The sequence below is a fragment of the Festucalex cinctus genome, chromosome 15, assembly GCF_051991245.1.
Source record: "Festucalex cinctus isolate MCC-2025b chromosome 15, RoL_Fcin_1.0, whole genome shotgun sequence".
NCBI classification, from domain to species: domain Eukaryota; kingdom Metazoa; phylum Chordata; class Actinopteri; order Syngnathiformes; family Syngnathidae; genus Festucalex; species Festucalex cinctus.
The window spans coordinates 27,094,693-27,109,040 of record NC_135425.1 but is presented as its reverse complement, the minus strand read 5'-3'; the positions used below and the strand labels follow the sequence as shown (position 1 = coordinate 27,109,040).

The 14,348-nt window shown below is 41.1% G+C and overlaps 3 protein-coding genes across 11 annotated transcripts; 2 read left to right on the top strand and 1 right to left on the bottom strand.

Moving 5' to 3' along the window:
• Window positions 1-116: 116 nt before the first annotated feature.
• orai1b (ORAI calcium release-activated calcium modulator 1b) lies at window positions 117-3,632 on the top strand. 4 transcript variants are annotated; one of them, XM_077498477.1, is made up of 3 exons: window positions 117-216; window positions 556-707; window positions 1,361-2,717. In XM_077498477.1, exons 2-3 carry the CDS (start codon window positions 594-596, stop codon window positions 1,919-1,921), a joined length of 675 nt encoding a protein of 224 aa, XP_077354603.1. In that variant the 5' UTR covers window positions 117-216; window positions 556-593; the 3' UTR covers window positions 1,922-2,717. The 4 variants fall into 4 exon arrangements, with proteins under 4 accessions (XP_077354603.1, XP_077354602.1, XP_077354604.1 ...); XM_077498476.1 differs by lacking the exon at window positions 117-216 and adding an exon at window positions 233-256; XM_077498478.1 differs by lacking the exon at window positions 117-216 and adding an exon at window positions 3,488-3,632 and having other exon boundaries at window positions 281-707; window positions 1,361-1,880.
• On the bottom strand, window positions 2,689-5,776 carry LOC144002850 (MORN repeat-containing protein 3-like). 4 transcript variants are annotated; one of them, XM_077498472.1, is made up of 6 exons: window positions 5,220-5,776; window positions 4,860-5,006; window positions 4,638-4,795; window positions 3,940-4,102; window positions 3,519-3,702; window positions 2,689-2,837 (listed from the first exon to the last, which is right to left on the bottom strand). In XM_077498472.1, exons 2-6 carry the CDS (start codon window positions 5,002-5,004, stop codon window positions 2,834-2,836), a joined length of 654 nt encoding a protein of 217 aa, XP_077354598.1. In that variant the 5' UTR covers window positions 5,005-5,006; window positions 5,220-5,776; the 3' UTR covers window positions 2,689-2,833. The 4 variants fall into 4 exon arrangements, with proteins under 4 accessions (XP_077354598.1, XP_077354596.1, XP_077354595.1 ...); XM_077498470.1 differs by having other exon boundaries at window positions 3,519-3,688; XM_077498469.1 differs by lacking the exon at window positions 2,689-2,837 and having other exon boundaries at window positions 2,892-3,688.
• On the top strand, window positions 3,400-13,771 carry tmem120b (transmembrane protein 120B). 3 transcript variants are annotated; one of them, XM_077498468.1, is made up of 12 exons: window positions 3,400-3,418; window positions 6,992-7,110; window positions 7,201-7,317; window positions 8,037-8,096; window positions 8,162-8,257; window positions 8,836-8,925; window positions 9,006-9,071; window positions 10,069-10,130; window positions 10,411-10,503; window positions 10,596-10,660; window positions 11,270-11,338; window positions 11,770-13,771. In XM_077498468.1, the coding sequence occupies exons 3-12, from the start codon at window positions 7,229-7,231 to the stop codon at window positions 11,884-11,886; spliced, it is 807 nt and encodes a 268-aa protein (XP_077354594.1). In that variant the 5' UTR covers window positions 3,400-3,418; window positions 6,992-7,110; window positions 7,201-7,228; the 3' UTR covers window positions 11,887-13,771. The 3 variants fall into 3 exon arrangements, with proteins under 3 accessions (XP_077354594.1, XP_077354592.1, XP_077354591.1); XM_077498466.1 differs by lacking the exon at window positions 3,400-3,418 and adding an exon at window positions 5,638-5,776; XM_077498465.1 differs by lacking the exon at window positions 3,400-3,418 and having other exon boundaries at window positions 6,426-7,110.
• The last annotated feature ends 577 nt before the right edge of the window (window positions 13,772-14,348 follow it).

Sequence of the window (14,348 nt, the reverse complement as noted above, 5' to 3'; positions counted from 1 at the left end):
TCCCGAATGTGTTTCATGCTTGCAATTTAGGGTTAGTTTAATTAATACCGCGTTTGCCGAGTGATTTCGTGTGATTCTGGTTTTAAAATCCCGGTCACGGGGTCAGCAAATTTGTTTAATTTGTCAATAGATTTTTGAAACGAGGTCAAGAAGACACGAGACGAGTGACAGGAGATACTTCCGGAATAGTGTGAACGCTCGCTCTCGATTGGCTGAGTAAGGATAAACGCTACAGCCATTGGATGAGTGAAGTCAGGTGACACCGATTGGCGCTGACAAAACGAAAACAAATCTTTTTTTTCCCCCATTGTATTCACGTTGTGTCCAGTGTGTTATAATAACGTAGCTGCTAACGCCAAAACGAAAATAAAAAAAATACGAATGAATAACTTGTAATGCGGATGTTGCGCTCGCCGTTCGCAAAGACTTGTGGGTAATTTACAGCCAGAGCGGCACGAGACGGCTGACATAAAACAAAAGCTGCTTCCTTCTAGTTAGCATAAATTGATGTTTCTTTCTGTCCCAGCAAATGTAAAATATGCTCATCGTTCTTAGCTGCTGCTGTGAAGAGTAACGAGTCGTTGGTGCGCAACATGAGCATCAGCGAGCATTCCCTGCAAGCTCTGTCGTGGAGGAAGCTCTACCTGAGCCGGGCCAAACTCAAAGCTTCCAGTCGGACCTCCGCGCTGCTCTCCGGATTCGCTATGGTGACGACCTCAATTGTTTATTTCACACAATGCTGTCAGGTCGCTAAATGTATCGAATCGAGAAGGCGCAGCCATTTATATCCACCGCAATAGTTCAATACTTCTACCTGCTCATAGTTCGTGTTTGTTGCTAGGCAGAGTTCAGCGGGCTTCGGTCGTAAGTGGCCAATCGCAAAAGTGGCATGTGCCAGCCACGCCTACTGGGCTCTTTCGAATGACGACATGCTAACGCGAGTCATGAAATGCCATAAAAAAACAAACAAACTTGCTTTGGTAGCTAATTTCGAATTCAGGTGAGACTAACATCTTCTGGAGTAGATTCTCTCGAAACTTGTTTCTGTTGATGTGGTACCCGATTTGGCCACTTAGGGGCAGTGGCGCCTCATAAGAGTGGCGGGGAAAAGGACACAAGTCTTCAGGCGAGCAAGACTCATGCGCTTAGTTTTTTCTTATATTTCTATTTTATATTCTGAATTCTGTTTGAATGTTTATTTTTTGTATTTATTATTATATATGTGGATTTATGACCTGAGCGATATATATCGCATATGGTATCGCGAGGTCGCCGGAGGTTCCCAGCCCTCTTGTCAATCAAATCACTTTGAAGGTGAAAATGTATTCCGGATGTGCAAAATGTTGTGGTGGTGGTGCAGGTGGCCATGGTGGAGGTGCAGCTGGACAACAGCTACCCGTACCCGCCGGCGCTGCTGATCGCCTTCAGCGCGTGCACCACGGTGCTGGTGGCGGTGCACCTGTTCGCCCTGATGGTCAGCACGTGCATCCTGCCCAACATCGAGGCGGTCAGCAACGTGCACAACCTCAACTCGGTCAGCGAGTCGCCGCACGAGCGCATGCACCGCCACATCGAGCTGGCCTGGGCCTTCTCCACCGTCGTGGGCACGCTGCTCTTCCTGGCCGAGGTGGTGCTGCTCTGCTGGGTCAAGTTCCTGCCCGTCAAGCCCGCCCGGGGCGCCGCCAACGCCAGCGCCGTGTCGGCCGGCGTGGCCGCCGCCGTCACCTCCACCTCCATCGTGGTGCCCTTCGGCCTGGTCTTCATCGTCTTCGCCGTGCACTTCTACCGCTCGCTGGTCGGACACAAGACGGAGCGCCAGTTCCAGGAGCTGGAGGAGCTCTCCAACCTCACCAGGCTGCAGGACCAGATGGACAATCGAGGCGAGTCCCTTTTGCGCTCGCCCAGCGCGCGTTTCCCTTAAAAAGAAAACAAAACAAAACGCCACACCGCAAGATAATCGGTCAAGATTGTCTTTCTGATCTAATCGGTGAGGAGTATCTTTGAGCCAGCCTCCATAATCGGTCCTGTGCTAACTTTGCAAGAGCAGATATGATCTCAAAAAACTCCACACCGCAAGATAATCTTTCTGAGTTAATTGGTGAAGATTATCTTTGAGCCAGCCTCAATAATCAGTCCTGTGCTTTTCCTTGCTCTCAAAAAACTCCACACCGCAAGATAATTGGTTAAGATCGTCTTCCTGAGATAATCGTAATATTTGTGGAAGCAGCTTTATTTTTTACCAGCAGATAGAGGAGGAAAATCACTTTTAACTCCCCCACACCACACAGGATAATCGCTTACGATAATCCTTTGAGACATACTAAAATCTTTGCTGTAAAAAATGAGTCAACACACCCCAAACCACAAAATGAAATATGACAGACATCCGATAATCGGACCATGCTGAAATGTGGCCCGATCATCCGAATGTGCTTGAGACAACTAACAACTTGATGACCTCACGTTTTTTTATCGTCGCGTTTATTTTGATCTCATTTGAGCAACAAAAGCTGTCACATATTGATTGCATGAAACTTGAAAAACATAAAAAGTCTCAACTGTGATCGTTTGATTGCTTTTATTTTTATTTTTTTATTTTTAATCACTTGAACCTACTGTTGCACTGGAAATATCTTCAAGCTGATTTTGAGCACCAGGAAAACATAATAATAATAATAAAGCACCTGCTGATGGCTACAGTGCCCTTTTATTCCAAATGAGTACAATTTATTATTGTATTTTATTTTAATATGTATAAAAGTTGCTTGCAAACATCAGCAATCAAAGTGAGCCGACTGAGCTTCTTGTAGAACTGTCGTCACATCCACTAGTTTCACCTAAAGAAAAGAAAAAAAAGAGCTGTATAATTCATTTTAAAAAAAAACTAATGATAAAATGTAAAAGAATTAAATCGTTTGTATCGGCCACTTGTGCTGTGCGCGACTTGGCCTGCGGGGGGCAGTATGACAAGTCATGCCAGCACAAACGAAGAAGACTTTACTACAGTTGTCGGTGCAGATTGAATAAATGATAAATACACAAAAAGAATTGTCTCAGATGTGATAAATATCGCCAGTTTAGATTGTTAATGTGTTTCTTTTATCATTAAGACTGTTTTTTTTTCTTATTGATATGTGAGCAGCTAAAAAAAAAAAAAAAAAAACGAAGCCAACTTCGTTAGCGCTGCGGTACTGACGTCAGCCGGCAAGCGCGAAGGCGCTTCAATGTATTTATTTTTTTTACTCTTAAATGATAATGCTTTTATATGTTAAGGTTTATTTACGTTTTTACAGTTTTAGTCGATAAATTTTGTTATTTTGGACAATTGTAAACGGACAATTTCCAGACAATTCTGTGGTGTGACGTCATCTGCAGGCGACGGCGATACAATTTGCCAGCCCGATCAACATCTGCCACCGTAAGTGACTCACTCCACTTTTTTTTGAGCTAACGTAGCGTCTTTTTACTTTCTTGTCTGTTTGTCTAGATGAAGTCCCTACTTTGTGACCATTTAGTACCTGCGGAATGGGACACTTTTCGGCTCCCGCCAAGTCCTCCAGGGTGCCGCATTTGAGTTCGCCTCGCACCCACAGGCCTCGGTACAGCTGGCCTTGGTCGCGGAAGTACAACTTGCCGGTACCGCTTTTCTCGCCGTCCCTCCAGGATCCCTCGTAGCGGTTCCCGTTGGCTTGAGACAAACGGCTGACAGTCAAAATGTGAAAGCTATTGAAAGAAAATTCCTCTGGAACCTCCAAAGTGAAAGTAAAAATCAACCCCGACAAGCCAGGAAGAACGATAGGGCCCCCTGGTGGCGTTTCACAGCGATTGCAAGACTGTGTCCCATTCGATGTTTCCATTCTTCCATTTTTTTTCCCTCTACTTTGATGAGGTTCCACTTTGGAGGTTGATGGAAGCGAAGTGAAGCAAAAAGAGTGTTACCATAGCGACGGATGCCAAACCCGTGCTCTTTATCTTCGGTCCACTCTCCCTCGTAGACGTCTCCGTCGCGGAAGAGCATCCGTCCCCAGCCGCTTCGCTGGTCTTCGCGCCACTCGCCCTCGTACGCGCCGCAGCCACTCTTGAAAAAGTACACGCCGTCACCCTCGATTAGAAGGAAGGAAGGAAAGAAAGAAAGAAGAAGAAGCACATATTACAAACTCACAAGGGAGGAAGTGAGCAAGTCAGTGCAAAGTTAGGAAAAGTCACCAATTAAATTGGGTGGGAAAAAAAAAAAAAAAAAAATACTATTTTCATATGAATATTTTAGTTGACAAAAACTTGATGTAAAAAAAAAATGTCAACGAAATAACATGAAAATGCTTTTAGAAATGAACACTGACATTTTAAAATATCTTTTTGTGTTTTTACAGCACAATATGTGATGATTTTTTAAAACCTACATACACAAAATGAACTCATTCACTGCCATTAATGGGTAAAGACGTCAAAGTTACATTTTTATTGGACTGGCAATAAATGAGTTTAAAAAAAATCAATAAATAAAAGATGATGTTATAAAACTAATACAATTAAAGTAAAAACTAAAAAAAAAAAAAAGCTTAAAGTAGTAAAAACGAACTAAGAAAGGCAATTTTGAAAATGAATTGAAATGCATAAAATTGAAAGTAGTTGCGTACGTGTTTCATGCCATTTTTCCACTGTCCGCAGTACACGTTTTCATACGTGTTTGTGTCGGGTCGAAGTCGACTTTGGCTGCCGTAGCCGTCACGTTTTCCACACTTCCACTCGCCGTTGTAAATGGCGCCCGACTTCTTCCACACCTGAATCCCCCACCCTTCGAATATCAGCAAACGATGATGTCAGAGTTCGTTTAGTTGTTTTTCAAGTCATGCACCCACCGTGCTTGTTGTCGTCGAGCCACTCGCCCGTGTATTGGTCTCCGTTGACGGAGAAAAGCGTGGCACGCCTTCCGCACTTGTTGCATTTGTTTTCCAGCGAGGCCGAACGTGACGGGTTCCTTCCGGCCGCTTTCAGGAACGGCATATCTGGCACCAAACCGCAATTTGGACGCAAAAAAAAAAAAATGACGCCAGTTGCAACAACATTTCAAGTCAAATCATCAGTCAAGTCTTGACTGCAGCTCGTCAGAATGTTTTTCGAGCGCATGTAAACTCCACAGATTCGAACCCAGAACTTGAGCATTGTGAGGCAGACGTGCTAACCATCAACTTACAAATCAAAACAGAAATAAATTGTACCTTATTCCGATGATGGACTTTTTTTTTTTTTTCTCCCTGTAAAATCTCTGCAAGCTTGTTTGGTTGGACCCGAGAGGACATTCCTTGTAACCTAGCAACAGAATCGCGCGAATATATATATTTAATATATATATATTTATTGAATAATAATTTTGTCCTTTTTAAAAGTAAGTATATAGCTATAATTTTAAGTCGTGTTATGTGTTTTAGTCGCGGTTTTATTTTCGGCGAGTTTTATTTTGATGACTGCGACACGAAGATGTGCGCATGCGCAAACCCTTCCCGTTGCACGCAATATGCGCCTGCGCAGTGTAGCCCCGTGAACGCGTTCTCGAGTGGACAGTTCAGTCATCCGATGTGGAGCTTGTTTTTTTCTCTTTTGTTTGTTTGTTTGTTTGTTTTTGTTCCCCCTCCTCCTCCTCCTCCTCCTCCTCCTCCCCTTTCTCCTTCTTCTCTCTCCTTGCTCCTCATCGGCTTTCCTGCACACCGCCACCATGTCCATCGGCAAGTTCCAGGCGGAGTGGCAGGAAATCGACGAGGAACATCAACAACTGCAGGTGGCTTCTTTCAATTCGTTTTGCTGAGGTCGAACTCGTGCGTGCGGCGGATGATTAGAACAGAACCGAACCGAACCGAACCGAACCGAGCCGGTGCTCGCCATTCTTTCTCATTTAATTAAAAGCAACTTTTTCAGCAAGTTCTCGCGTGGAATTGGGCTTAAGTGAAAGAGAGAAAACAAAATCGTCGCCGGGTGCCTGTCGACGTCATGGCCGACACACCGAACCGAAGTGCTGGTGTGGTGTTTTTCTTTTTTTTTTTGCGGCGAAACGAGCACACGACGCAACAGAATTCTGCTTTTTTTAATTTATTTATTTTTTTATGTATTTGTTAAGTTTTCTTTTGCTAATCTACCTGTTCCCTTCCCGAGCGCGAATTATTCCACGGTCCTTGAACGCATCATTTGGTAGCACATACTAGCTAGTGTTAGCAAGTGCACTTTGGATGCTAACAATAATACAACAACGTTCAACGGTTCGCCCCTCGAACTCACAATGCAAATTTAAGCGATATCGAACATTTTTCATATCCCGAACATGGAAAGCACGCAACGATTCGGCTTTTTAATGAAATGGTTTCATCGAACAGCACGTTGCAATAGTGGTTAACACGACTGCGTCGTCGTCGTGGGTTTGAATCCGCGTAAGTCAATCAAGCAAGTCCGACAAACAAAACGATTCAAGTCACTTATTGTCGTGTTCATTTCGTCAACGAAAAGTAAACCAAAATAGTTTCGTCAACACACTTTTTTTTATTTTTTTATTTTTTTGCCGGACGAATACGAGACTAAAACAATCATTAATAAACAATAACTGGGACAAAATTAGTATGCATTTTCGTTGACTAATGAAGACGAGACGAAAAATGTTCTTCGCTTAATAAAAGTTAATTCATTAAACATGGTCATTTAATTACAAATAACAATTTTAACATTTAAATTTCAAAAGATAAAAATGAAAAACCACATTTTCAAACTTAAAAACTCAAAATTAAACTGGACTAAAACTGAGACAAAATTTCCAAAAATGGCGGCTAATATTAACACTGACTTATTGTTGAACAAAGCGTTCTTGACTTGTGATTTCAAAATTGTTGTCATCTATCATTCGTCTTGTTGTCATGCGCGCTGAGGAAGCGATTCAACGTTTATGTCGTGGCCCGCGACAAAAGCGCATATTTCCATATTTTTCTTGCGCTTTTGCGTGCGATTGCAGGAAGCTCACAAACTGTACCGGCAAAAACTTGAGGAGCTGACAAATCTTCAGAGCACGTGCAGCGGCGCCATCGGAAAACAACGCAAACGTCTCAAAGAGCTGCAATGCGGCTTAAGCAAGTAAGGGAAAAAAAACAAACAACAAAACACCCACGCAACCAATTGTTTATCAATTTGTGGACGTGTTTTTTATTTGTTATTTTGTTGCAGATGCGCGCAAGACTGCGACGAAAAACAGATGCAAGAGGTCGCGCACATCCACAACCAAATCAAAGAGAAAGAAAACGTCTTCTTTGACATGGAAGCGTATTTGCCAAAGAAAAACGGGTCAGTGACTTCCAACTTCGGGTTTGACGATATATCGAAATCGCCGTAAATCGTGATGCTTTGTCTCCCGTTAGATTATCGAAGTTATCACGATATTTGTCGTTTATGCACAGCCACGATAACGGCTCCATTGTTGACTTGTTGAGCAATTATTTGGCGGGCCACTAGGGGGAGCCCTCATAAGAGTGGCGGGGAAACGGACGCAAGTCTTCAGTAGAAGAAGACGCGTCCGCTTACATTGACTTGCAACTGACTCACTTTTGCATACGTTTCAAAAATACAATCTAAGAACACGAAGAAGACACAGTCAGTACTTTTGTGTATTTTTTTTAAACAAATCCAAACGTCTTCTTAACAAAGACAACTTTCTGAAAACAAATTTGTCATGGCCTGCGCAACTTTTATTTCTGTTCTAAATGATCAAGAAAATATTTTACTAAGTTTTCATACTCGTTAACAAAAAATGGAAACAAAATGTTCAACTAATAGAAATATGGCCGTAGTCATTGATAAAGCAATTTCATAATTCATAAAATTGAGTTAAAATGAAGAAGATGTACTGAAAAAAAACAAAAATAAGTGTGATATTGATATTTGTTGGTCATTTTTCTGCCACGAGAGGGCATAATTCCATTTTTGAAGATGTTGGTGACGGCTCAGTGAATAAGTGAGTCGCTCAAGTGTTCTTTTTTTTTTTTTTTTGTGTGTTTGTGTGTCAGACTGTACCTGAATTTGGTGCTGGGCAACGTGAACGTGACGCTCCTCAGCAACCAGGCCAAGTACGACCGCGAAAACGCTCGTCGAGGTCGGACGGATGTTTTGAAATCGCGTTTTGATGTTTTAGGTTCGCCTACAAGGACGAGTATGAGAAGTTCAAGCTGTACATGACCATCATCCTGATGTTGGGGGCCATCTCGTGCCTCTTCGTCCTCAACTATCGGTCAGTTTGGCCGCCATGTTGGATTTTCAAACCGCTTCAATCATTGCCTGTGTTGCGCAACACAGTTTCAACATTTAAAGAAAAAAGAAAAAAATATATATATTCAAATTAATTCATTCTTTAAAATTTTAATTTAAAAAATTCAATGTAATTAAATTAATTAAAAAAACACATTTTCAAAATAAAATAAACAATTAATTAAAATTAATTCATTCTTTAAAATTGTAATTTTAAGTAAAAACTATTCTTTTAAAATGTGATTAAATTAATAAAAAAATTAAAAACCACATTTTCAAAATTAAAAACTCTAAATTAATTCATAAAAATTGTAATTTTAATAAAAACAGAAAATGTAATTAAATGAATGGAAAAAAAAAAAAGAAAATTAAAAACCAGATTTTCAAAAATGAAAAAGTCTAAATGAATTCATTCAAACTGTGGTCGGGCATCAAGATATGTTATGTCATTTTTTGGGGGACATGAAACATTTTGACAAATGAAATCAAATTGTGTCCGATTGTTGTTTTTGAATTGTTGCTCTGAAATCTGATTTCTGCTTTTGTGTTTGCTGTCGTCAGCGTGACGGACGAAATTTTCAACTTCCTGCTGGTGTGGTACTACTGCACGCTGACCATCAGGGAAAGCATCCTCATCACCAACGGATCCAGGTGGGTTCACCGTGATCGCGATCACGATCGCGATCACGATCGCTCACGCGCGACTCGTCCGTTTTGTCGTGCTGTGTCAGGATCAAAGGCTGGTGGGTGTCCCATCATTACGTCTCCACCTTCCTGTCCGGCGTCATGCTCACCTGGTCAGTACCTCAAACCGTCATTCGCTCGTCAATTCACGTCAGTCATCATTATTAGAAGATCGACATTTACATTCATTGTATATGTAGAGATTTATTTTCAAATGTTAATTCATTCATACATTAATTAAAGTCAATATGACATTAATTTATTTCATGTAATTAATATTAATCAGCATTAAATGATTCAATATGTAATGTAAATAATAATGCTAATAACAATAATAAAAGGCGAAGCTCTCGATTTACCGGTCGATCGACGTTCCGACCTCATCTATGGTGATGACTCGCTGTGGGTGGCGACCGAAAGAACGAGAACCCGGACACAAGCGGCCCAAATGGGTTTCCGGGCTCCCCCTTCGAGATCGGGCGAGAAGCTCGCTCATCCGGAGTCGAGCCGCTGCTCCTCCGCGTTGAGAGGAGCCAGCTGAGGTGGTTCGATTGGCTCCTGGACGCCTCCCTGGGGAGGAGTTCCGGGCATGTCCCACCGGCGGGAGGCCCCGGGGACGACGACCCAGGACACGCCGGAGAGACGTCTGGGAACGAACGCCTTGGGAGGAGCTGGTTGAAGTGGCTGGGGAGAGCGAAGTCTGGAGCGGAAGAAAATGGATGGATATATTAATGAAATTAAATATTAATTTATTTAACAGAGTTATAATTAATATAATATAATAATTAGTAATATATTTGATTGAATGAAATACAAATACAAATTCATCAATTTCATTGATTGTTTTTCGTCATTTGATTTCTTTTCTATTTTAATGACATTTTATGAAATATAATAACTTCTTGTCCATTATCATGATCTAATAAGTGATAAGTTGTTGTACTTCCCTTTGAAGATGTCAATTGTGACTTTATGAATTATTCTTTTCTTTCTTCACTTTTATTTTGTATTTCGTGTTGCATAAATCAAACCAAATCAAAACGCGTGTGAAGATTGCGCAACTTCTGTGTTTATTTTTTCCATTGTTGTGATTTTTGTCGGGGGCCACAGGCCGGAGGGGCCCATGTATCAGAGGTTCCGAAGTCAGTTCCTCGCATTCTCCATCTATCAGAGTAAGTTTGCATTGGATTTTTTTTTATTTTTTTGCATTTGAAATACTTTAACTTACATTCGTGACTGATTTTGTGATTTTTGTGCTAGCGTGACTTTTTTTATTGATTGATTGATTGATTGACTTGTGTACTTAGCACGCCACTAGAGGGAGCCAGAGCATCACATGTTGATTTCTTGACTGTCAGTTTTTGCTACTTTTGTTTTCTTTTAGTACCAATCCAAAAATGTGTCGGTATCACTCACCGACTGGTCCGTTGGTGATTTTTTTTTTTTTTCCAGGTTTTGTGCAGTTCCTGCAGTATTACTATCAGAGTGGCTGCTTGTACAGGCTGCGCGCTTTGGGTGAGAGGAATCAGCTGGACCTCACAGTGGGTCAGTTACAACAATTCAAAGAAACTTAAAAAAAAAAAAAAGGCGAAGCAAAGATGCCGACTGCTCACGATTGTTTTTGTTTTCCTGTGTAGAAGGATTTCAGTCGTGGATGTGGAGAGGCCTCACTTTTCTTTTGCCCTTTCTCTTTTTTGGCCACGTGAGTTTTTTTGTTTTTCTTTCTCAACTCAACTTTATTTATAAAGCACTTTACAACAAGCATTGCTATATACAAAGTGCTGTACATGGAACAGAAATCGGTCGTGCAGTCAAGAATATGATTAGGAAAACAAAAACAAACATTTCCAGTAAGTATACATGTAAATAAGAAGTAGATGAGCAAATAAATACATAAATTAGGGCCACAACAATCGGCCAAATGGGCCGATTATTTCCCCCTTAAAACGTTATCGAAGAAAAGCGAAGTTTCCGACGCTGTGCAAGTGCCCTGAATGCACCGTTTTGCTTGCGTAGCATTAGCAACTAGCAAGTGTGTTTGCATATGTTATTCTGATGTCGCTAATAAGAGTACTTTTATATATATTTTTTTTAATAACACCACAGTTGAGTTAACTGTAAAAATAAATACACAACATAAAGAGTGACATCTGCTCGATATTTCATTTAAAAACAATCCAGGCTTTGTCTTTAAAATGTCGCTAGCCTAGTTAGCAAACGCTAAGAGGAAGTTAGCATGGTCTTCGGGAGTGTTTTTCCTTTCCCATAATCGGCTGACGCTTTTGTTTTTTTTGTTTTTTTCTGCTCCCAGTTTTGGCAGCTGTATAATTCGGTGAGCTTGTTCCGTTTGGCGGGACGCGACGACTGCAAGGAGTGGCAGGTGAGGATCGCTTGCGACGTTGTTGCCAGGATGCAGAAATGTGCACAAAATGGCCGACCTCTGGTGCTGGGAGGCACAAAATGGCTGACTCATTAAATGAGTGGATTTGCACAATATGTATATGTATTTAATTATTATTTCATTTAATTAATTCAGTGAATTAAAAAAAAAAATCCTTAAAAAAGCTTTGTATTAACTTCTGCAGTAAATAAAGTTTTCCAAAATGTTGAAATATTTATGTATTTTTTTTTTTACTTTATTTTTTTTTCTAATTTGAAACAATCACAAAAAGGTGCAGAGCGTTCCGAGGGACTGAGTGAAAACTGACAATGCAGAGTTTAATGGCTTTAAAAAGCTCTTATATTGGCTGCCAATTTGTTTTTTTAAATTGCCGATATTCCTTTGTCTAATTTTCCTGTTGTGTGTTTCAGGTGTTGATGCTGGCTCTGACGTTCCTGGTCCTGTTCCTGGGCAACTTCCTGACCACGTTAAAAGTGGTCCACCAGAAGGTGCACAACAAGCAGGAGAGCGTGAAAAAAAAACACTGAGACTCTACCTCCGCACACTCGGAGCGTTTTCTTCTTCTTCTGCTCTTTTTTTTTTTGAACTAACTAACGGTTTTCCGGACTTGGCACGCAGGCGTGTGGCTCTTTCATCTCAGGTGTCGACGGCGCTGCGAGGGTTCGAGTCCCGGCCGCCCGCTTGGGCCCTCGCTGACGTCCACTTTTCTGCTGCCACCACGCGAGTCGCGCGCTCATCTGATTATTCTAATCGCCGCATATGCAAATACGAGACGGGAGCCACTTTTTTTGCCTTTGGAGCCTCCCAACATTTTTGTCGCGTCAACTGGTTTTTTTATTTTGATTTTTTTTGTCTTAACGACCACTTTTGCATCCGCACCTGCAACGACAACATCTCGTCCTTGAGCAGACGGTGAACCCTCACATACTTTGTTTTTTGAACAACATAACATTTCAGGTTTTTCCCCGCCAATTTACCTGAACATTCCAAAATAATAATTATTATTATTCATGGCAGTTATGTGTTGACGGTTGTTTTCCATCCATTGGCTGCCATGCCAGAAAAAAAAAATATATTAAGTTTCATGTAAATATAAGCCCTGAAATCATTTGAAAGACTTTATTGTTGTTGTTGTTGTTGTTATTATTATTATTTACAGTATTAGTAACGCAGAAATTTGTTTTGATTTATAGGACACAAAAAGAGAAGAAATGACTTCATTTTGGAAGTCACATTTTTATTGCCTGATACATTTCACATTTTAATGTGCTATCGTATCATGTTTAAAATGTGAAATTTACTAAAATTTGGCGCCATCTTGTGGCTTCTTTGTGCAAAAGGAAGTACAGTGGCCCGTTGACAATACAAGCTCAATTCGTTTTCTGACCTCCCCAGATCAACTTTCCCCATTCAAATGAATGCAAAAGTCATACATCTGTCGATGCCCCGCCCCCAACAAAGAAAAAAAATGTATTTTTTTTTTTTGTAACTTGTTTTTTGTAGCCTGTTGGCTGGCATGTATCCAACTGGGTTGCTTGCACATCTTCACATATGCGAGAGGCTAGCAGCTAGCTTGCTAGCTTGCTAGCTAACAGGCTGGGACCTAAATGTCACTGGGCACCATTTTAGCCACAAAAAAAATAAATAAATAAATAATAATAATTAACTATAGTGTATATCTCCACGTCACCACTATATAGTTTGACTTTATTTTGCATTTCCAGCAATTCCCTTCATATTTAGGACCTCTGCAAATATTTTCACCCCCTTGGCTAGCGTGCTAGCCGTTAGCCTCTCCTCCTCCTTCAGTCGAGCGTCACCAAGTGCAAAAAAATTGTACTGCTTGGACAAGTTTTGCCATGATTTCAATTTTATTTTCAATGCACAATATTCATTTATAAGCACTCACTTGCTTCGAAACGAGAAATTGGAGGGAACGAGAAAAGAAAACTGCAGAGAACACACCTGAGACTTTTCTTTAATTGCGAGGTGACCAAATGAACTGACAGTGGCCGGATGTTGTGGAATTTGCGGTCGCCATCTTGTGGCAGAGTGATTTGCTTAGCGCTCGTGATGCCATCTTGTTTTGTTTTGTTTTGTTTTCCCCTTCTGGGGTTTGTGGGATTTTGTTACGTATCGTTTGGGGGTTCACTGTAGTCCACGTGTTCATGAATGTTTACGTCAAACTCATTTGTTGCGCCTCACTGACAGATTTTGGACTTGACGACTTTTATGTTCATGGCACGATAGATCAATCAACATTTTCACGTGTTTGTGTTTTCTTTCTGTCACCACTTGAACTAATTATTGCACAGGTGTATTTTATTTATTTTTTTCCCGGATCAAGCGCTGTCATGTCCAACCAGGACAAGGAAGGCAAACGGCAAATTAAATATTTCTAACTTAAGTCAATTCAAGGATCCATTTGTCTTTTATGATGATGATTATTATTGTCTTAGTGGGTGAAGAAGGACATCCTTGATGGGATCATGAAAAAGTTCAAATTGGTTGAAGTGAGGCGTCATACTGTCGTCGCAGCATCGCAGTCTTGAGGTTCTGGGTTCGAATCTCGACGTGAGCCTTCCTGTGTGGATATTTTCGACTCCATTTTGTCAGGTACGAACGTGACTGTCTTGATTGTTTATAGATGCGATTGATTGGCGACCACTCATTTGCTTGTCCACAGGTGAAGACCGGCGACTTGATGGGTGGAGGAAATGAAGTTCACCGTTTCTCACACTAGGGGTCGCTGCAGTCAAAGGCAAGTTCTACTCTGCTTTAGTACACAAACAAGAGGCGCGTGGGCGCATGCTCGGCAAGCTACGTGACGCTGACTTAAAAAAAAAAAATAATTCTCAAGGTGCTTTTCTTACAAAAACGTCAGCACTGAAAATATGACTGACTAGTACATTTTCATAGGTAGTAATAATCCAATTCGCCATCACGTACAGTACATATTTCATATTTCTTTACTTTTCAGAACAGAATT

Coding starts and splice junctions, on each gene's coding strand:
- LOC144002850 (XM_077498469.1), bottom strand. CDS start 5,004: ATGCCGTTCCTGAAAGCGGCCGGAAGGAACCCGTCACGTTCGGCCTCG. Junction 4,103..4,637: donor GGAAAAATGGCATGAAACAC/GTACGCAACTAC, acceptor CTTCTAATCGAG/GGTGACGGCGTGTACTTTTT. Junction 3,689..3,939: donor GTTTGGCATCCGTCGCTATG/GTAACACTCTTT, acceptor GTTTGTCTCAAG/CCAACGGGAACCGCTACGAG.
- tmem120b (XM_077498465.1), top strand. CDS start 6,926: ATGTCGTGGCCCGCGACAAAAGCGCATATTTCCATATTTTTCTTGCGC. Junction 7,111..7,200: donor CTGCAATGCGGCTTAAGCAA/GTAAGGGAAAAA, acceptor ATTTTGTTGCAG/ATGCGCGCAAGACTGCGACG. Junction 8,097..8,161: donor CTCCTCAGCAACCAGGCCAA/GTACGACCGCGA, acceptor TTGATGTTTTAG/GTTCGCCTACAAGGACGAGT.
- orai1b (XM_077498477.1), top strand. CDS start 594: ATGAGCATCAGCGAGCATTCCCTGCAAGCTCTGTCGTGGAGGAAGCTC. Junction 708..1,360: donor TGCTCTCCGGATTCGCTATG/GTGACGACCTCA, acceptor GTGGTGGTGCAG/GTGGCCATGGTGGAGGTGCA.